The following is a 6,130-nucleotide window of genomic DNA, read 5'->3' as shown; positions in this document are numbered from 1 at the left end:
TCCTCGAAAGAAAGCCTCGCAGTTGAAGCAAAATTCGTCCTGGTCCGGGACTCGAACCCGGGACCACTGCCTTTCCGGGGCAGCCGCTCTACCATCTGAGCTAACCAGGTGGCTAGCAGATGGCAGGGCGAAGTTGAATTTGTCGACAACTCGAAGCAAAGGCAAGTGTATGATGTAATAGTTAAGCGGAAATCCGCTAGGTGTAGATAAGTAATTAAAGGGAAACTGAGACTCCACCGAAATGTAGCAATTTGCTACAATGGAAACCCAACCGGGTCCTCGAAAGAAAGCCTCGCAGTTGAAGAAAAATTCGTCCTGGTCCGGGACTCGAACCCGGACCACCGCCTTTCCGGGGCAGCCGCTCTACCAGCGGCTAGCAGATGGCAGGGCGAAGTCGAATTTGTCGACAACTCGAAGCAAGGCAAGTGTATGATGTAATAGTTCAGCGGAAATCCGCTAGGTGTACATAAGTAATTAAAGGGAAACTGAGACATCCACCCAAATGTAGCAATTTGCTACAATGGAAACCCAACCGGGTTCCTCGAAAGAAAGCCTCGCAGTTGCAGAAAAATTCGTCCTGGTCCGGGACCACCGCCTTTCCGGGGCAGCCGCTCTACCATTTGAGCTAACCAGGCGGCTAGCAGATGGCAGGGCGAAGTCGAATTTGTCGACAACTCGAAGCAAAGGCAAGTGTATGATGTAATAGTTCAGCGGAAATCCGCTAGGTGTAGATAAGTAATTAAAGGAAAACTGAGACATCCACCCAAATGTAGCAATTTGCTACAATGGAAACTCAACCGGGTTCCTCGAAAGAAAGCCTCGCAGTTGAAGAAAAATTTGTCCTTGTCCGGGACTCGAACCCGGGACCACCGCCTTTCCGGGGCAGCCGCTCTACCATCTGAGCTAACCAGGCGGCTAGCAGATGGCAGGGCGAAGTCGAATTTGTCGACAACTCGAAGCAAAGGCAAGTGTATGACGTATTAGTTCAGCGGAAATCCGCTAGGTGTAGATAAGTAATTAAAGGGAAACTGAGACATCCACCCAAATGTAGCAATTTGCTACAATGGAAACCCAACCGGTTTCCTCGAAAGAAAGCCTCGCAGTTGAAGAAAAATTCGTCCTGGTCCGGGACTCGAACCCGGGACCACCGCCTTTCAGGGGCAGCCGCTCTACCGTCTGAGCTAACCAGGTTTTTTTTTTTTTTTTTCTTTATTGCCGGTCTTCGACATACACACATAACATATACACTTTACACTGATAAAAGCAAAGACCGTCTTGGGTCCTTGCAGATAGTTAAAAACACTTGATCGCCACTAATTCATCCAATACATGTATCCATTCGGGTGGTTCTTTTTTGCTCGGTAAGCTTCACGCAGATACAGCATGCTTTCCATAAAATGATCTTTCGCAGGACGAATAACTAGCCTCTCGTGACGCACATCCATTCGTGTCTTCCAGACGCTGTGTAAACAAAGTGCCATAAACATATCACATGGCTTATCTGCGTTTTCAGTTGGCAGGAAGCGGATGCCGTATGGTGTAATCGGCAATTCTTCTTTCAACGTTCGTTGCAGGATGTCCCATAGGAACACCGCATCTGAACAATCAAGAAACATATGCTCAATAGTTTCCGGTTGCCTGCATCTCAGGCAGTTCACGGACCACGGTACAAAGATTCCCCTTTCCCTCAGCCATGGCTTCACTGGAAGCGTTCCAGTGTGTAATTGAAAGAAAAACGTTTTTACGGATGACCGTATCGGCATCCGCTTGACTCTTTTCAGCACATTCCTTCCACTGGATTCAACATGGTACATTGAACGATAAACAGGCACTGGCAATGATACATCAAGTAAATCTTTGTAAAGTCTTTTGCGCTTAACAGATGCAAGGTAATCCATTGAAAAGCGCACGTATAAGAATTCAAAAGACAACACGACTTCTCGCAGGAAGCCTCTGATCCTAGGTCCTATTGTATAATTTGAGGACACAACAAATTGAGGCAGCGCATTACGCAAACGTGTTTGAAGGACTGCGCACAAAAACGGATCTTTTTGATCACGTAGAAACAAAAATCTGGACACGACTTGTCTTAAAAAAAGATGAGCTAACCCTAGGCCTCCACTTTTCACCGTCCTAAACAAATTAGTGCGACTGGTGCGCTCCCAGACGGACCCCCAAATAAAGATGGCAAACTGCCTGTGTATTCTTTGTATGCTAACTCTTGATGCGCATAGTGCTTGCATCACATACCAAATTTTGGCCACTAAGAATACATTACACACCGTTGCTCGGGTGAACATTGACAGATCTCGTCCACCGAACTTCGCCGTTTTTGCCTTCATTTCTTCCACCTCTCCTTGCCAATAATCTTTCGTGTCCTGGTGGTGTTGTAGAGGTACCCCTAAGTACTTGGTCGGCAAATTTGTCCACTGTATTTTTGCAAAAAATGGAGGTGTGTCCTCCCACTGTCCATACCATATCCCAGTCGACTTGCCCCAATTAATTACGCTTCCTGTCATTTTACAATATTTTGTCACAACATTCACAGCATTGCTTACACTCTGCGTGTCATCACAAAAAACAGCGACGTCATCCGCGTATGCCAGCAGTTTTACTTCACTGTAACCCACCCTAAAACCTCTGATGTTGCTATCATCTAATATCTTTAGACACAATGGCTCGAGATATAGGGCAAACAGTAAAGGCGATAAACCACATCCCTGTCTCACGGAAGATCTGACTTGAATGCTGGTGCTGAGTGTTCTGTTAACTATCACTTTTGTGGAGATGTCTGCATAGCACATTCTAATCCCTTCTGTTAAGATTGATCCCACGTTCACATGCTCCAAAACATCGAAAAGAATAGCGTGCGTCACCCTATCGAATGCTTTTTCCAAGTCCAATTGTAGCATGGCCACCCTACCAGAAAAGTCATCACAATGCTCAAGAACTGTTCTTGCTACGTGTATGTTAGTGGTAATTGACCTGCCCTTGATGCCACATGTTTGATGTGGCCCTATCAACCGTGTTATTATGCTTTGTAGCCTTCTACCCAAAAGTTTTGTGTATACTTTATAGTCTGTATTCGTTAGGCTGATTGGACGATAGGCTCGTACAGATAGGAGAGATGTGGAATCGGTGGATTTTGGTATCAGTACAATGTGGCTCTCGCGAAACGATGGCGGCAGTAACTGGTTTTCATAAGCTTCTGTGATTACGTGATAAAGGGTTGTAGCTATTTCTGTTTTGAAAAATTTATAGAATGCCCCACTCAATCCGTCGGGTCCTGGCGTTTTGCCAGGGCTCAAGTCATCTATAGCTTCCTCTATTTCTTTGATGCTAATTGGCATTTCTAATCTTTTTCGGTCTTCCTCTTCCAGTCCGGGCAAAAGGTGTAAGAATTCGCGATCGAAACCTTGTTCACATTGCGGTTCCTGTCCTAAAAGTTCGTCGTAATATTCTACAAAGGCGCGTTGGACGGTTTCTTTGTCCCGTACTACTACATTTTGGTATGTTATCGCATTTATCTCTTTTCTCGCGGCATAACTCTTTTCATCAGAAAGCGAGCGCTTTGTAGGTTGTTCCCCACACCATAAACGTTCTGCGCGTGCGCGTATAATTGCACCACGATATTTTTCCTTATCGACAAGTTCCAACTGTGCTTTCGTTTGCTTTATTTCTTTTGCGAAACATCCCGGATGGTTGCTCTCCATGCTTAAATAAAAGTTGAGCTCACTTTGTAATTCCATTTCTTTTCTTTTTTCCTGGTGGTGTAAAACACTGGATCTTTCTATCGCTGTTAACTTCGTGTCTTGCTTAAAACACTCCCACTTTTCTGTATAATCTTTTTGACCACCCGATAACAGCTCTTTGAGGCTGTCTTGAATTTTTTTTACAAAGGTTTCGTCCTGCAGCAGTTTTTCATTGAATTTCCATAGTCCCCAGTTGAAACTTGACGGCTTTTTTGGACCAAGTGAAAAAAGAACCAAACTGTGGTCGCTAAAATAAACATGGCTGATTTCATAATCACTGCACAATGGTATCGCTTCCGCAGAAACATAGACACGATCCAGTCTTGCGTGGCTGTCCCCTTGAAAATGAGTGAACTGAGGTGAATCATTGTTGGCCAAAACGGCGCCTACATCCTCTAAATTATGTTCTTCCACCAGTGCTGCTAAACGTAGCGCACTTACATCGAGACCAGGCTGCTTACGGGCTCTGTCTTCCACTTTGCAGACACAGTTGAAGTCTCCCATGATGACTATGGTTCTCTCACACTTCAAGTGACATTCCACGCATTCAAAAAACGCCCTTCGCTCGGCTGTTCTATTTGGCGCGTAAATGCAGATAACACGCCACTTCAGAGTACAAAACAAAAAATCACACACTATAATGCGCCCGCTATCATCACTAAATACATTTTCAACACATATACCAATATTATTCCGGAGAAAGAGCGCACAGCCCCCCGCTCTTCCAACAGAATGGGAAACACACACATAATATCTAGTCATGAAAGGTTGCACTAGGCGGTCCGTCCCTTCCTCAGTTTCAATCTTTGTTTCCTGAACCGCAATAATGTCGAGATTCTTTTCGATGAACAGGCGGTTAAGCTGACATTGTTTCCTCCTTGCCGTAAGACCCCGCACGTTAATCGTGCCGACGCGTAAGGGTGTTTCGAGGCGTAGCTCCATTTCTACATGAAAGAGATCACAATCTATGCACTGCTATTGTCGGCTACGAAAGGTCACTCACATTGCCTTCACGTGTCTGCAGTCAGCTTGCACGTTTGACTGGCATTCCATCCGTAGCTCCAAAGTAGCAGCATTGCCTCCCCTCACCCCCCACTGAAACGGGCACAAACACACGCAAGCACGACGTATTAAGTCGGAGGTGTCCCCGACACCTTTCTGTCCGGCGGTAGGTTTGGCGCCGGTCGAAAGGTAGGCCTCCGGCCAGTTGCTGTCTTCACAGGTGGTTCGCTCGCACTGGAAGTGCTCAACTTTTGCTCCCCTCCGGCACTTTCTTCGTGCGTTCTCTTGGCCGCTGCTGCCGCTTTGCTCGTTTCCGTGGTGTCCATGAGGCATGCATCATCCTGTGAAGTTGTTGCGGACGGTTGCTTGCCTGCACTTGCGTCGTTGTTTGTTTCAGCCTCTTTAGCAGGTGTAGGCGCGCCTGATGTCAATATGGCTTCACTCGCGACCTGCGTAAGATCGTGTTTCTCCGTCGTTACCGCCAAGTCTTTCTTCGAAGGCGGCGACAAGGTTGGTCCAGACGCACTGCAAATTTCCTCCGCGTCAACTTCGTCCATAAGGAGCTCGTTGACGATTTCCTCATTTTTTGGTGGCCCTGCGATGCTTGCGTACGTGCGTACGCACTGACTGTCTTCGTGGCCGAATCTTCGACACACAGAACAACGCGGCACGCGGCACTCACGTCTGATGTGCCCCGTACGGTTGCACCGAAGACATAGGGGAGCACGACCTGCCACGACCACTAGCGCCATTATGCCTGCTATTCGTATCTGATGCGGAAGATCATCAATTGTCAAGCCAGGCTTCAGCTTCAGGGACACCGTACGCATAGACGATCCCTTGTCCGTGACACCTTGTACACGCCAGCGTTCTTTTTGGATGTCAGATACTTTTCCGTACGGAACAAACGCCGCATGTACGTCATCGTCATGCACATTGTGCAGTAACCAGTGCAGCTTTAGCCGCACCTCCCGGTTATGCGGATCCACAACCAAACAGCGTCGTTCCTTGACTTGAACTTCCGCGTGCTTCAGCATCTTCTTCGTCGCCTCTGCATTCTCGAACGTCACAGCCCAGACGTGGTTCATCTGAAACGCCCCCAAGGCGACCACCTCAGGGAGCAATTCCAGATGAGCAAACGTGTCACGAAAATCTTCGACACGAAATGGCCTCGCTTTCACGTCACCGTGAAGAAAAACGGTGTTTAAAACACACGAACCTGTTGGCAGCGGCGGCAAAACAACGTGGTAATCCGGTTCAGCGGTAGCAGTCATCCTGTTTCCGCGGCTTGGCATAGCCGCAAACACCGCCCCTACGGAGCGCGACATTCAACGTCCGTACCGAACGGTAGCCGGAAGTAGAATCACTATACTAAC

The 6,130-nt window shown here is 47.4% G+C and overlaps 1 protein-coding gene and 1 non-coding gene across 2 annotated transcripts; both read right to left on the bottom strand.

Moving 5' to 3' along the window:
• Positions 1-1,117: 1,117 nt before the first annotated feature.
• On the bottom strand, positions 1,118-1,191 carry Trnas-uga (transfer RNA serine (anticodon UGA)). The gene has a single exon. It is a non-coding gene; the product is annotated as a tRNA-Ser (tRNA).
• A 3,691-nt stretch (positions 1,192-4,882) lies between these two features.
• LOC119459324 (uncharacterized) lies at positions 4,883-6,130 on the bottom strand. The gene has a single exon (XM_037721133.2). It carries the CDS (start codon positions 6,080-6,082, stop codon positions 4,883-4,885), a length of 1,200 nt encoding a protein of 399 aa, XP_037577061.1. The 5' UTR covers positions 6,083-6,130.

This window comes from Dermacentor silvarum, chromosome 7 (genome assembly GCF_013339745.2).
Source record: "Dermacentor silvarum isolate Dsil-2018 chromosome 7, BIME_Dsil_1.4, whole genome shotgun sequence".
Lineage (NCBI taxonomy): Eukaryota > Metazoa > Arthropoda > Arachnida > Ixodida > Ixodidae > Dermacentor > Dermacentor silvarum.
This window is presented reverse-complemented; position numbering and strand designations above follow the sequence as displayed.

Bases quoted from the DNA above. Each gene is read 5' to 3' on its own strand.
- LOC119459324 (XM_037721133.2), bottom strand. From the start codon at position 6,082: ATGTCGCGCTCCGTAGGGGCGGTGTTTGCGGCTATGCCAAGCCGCGGA.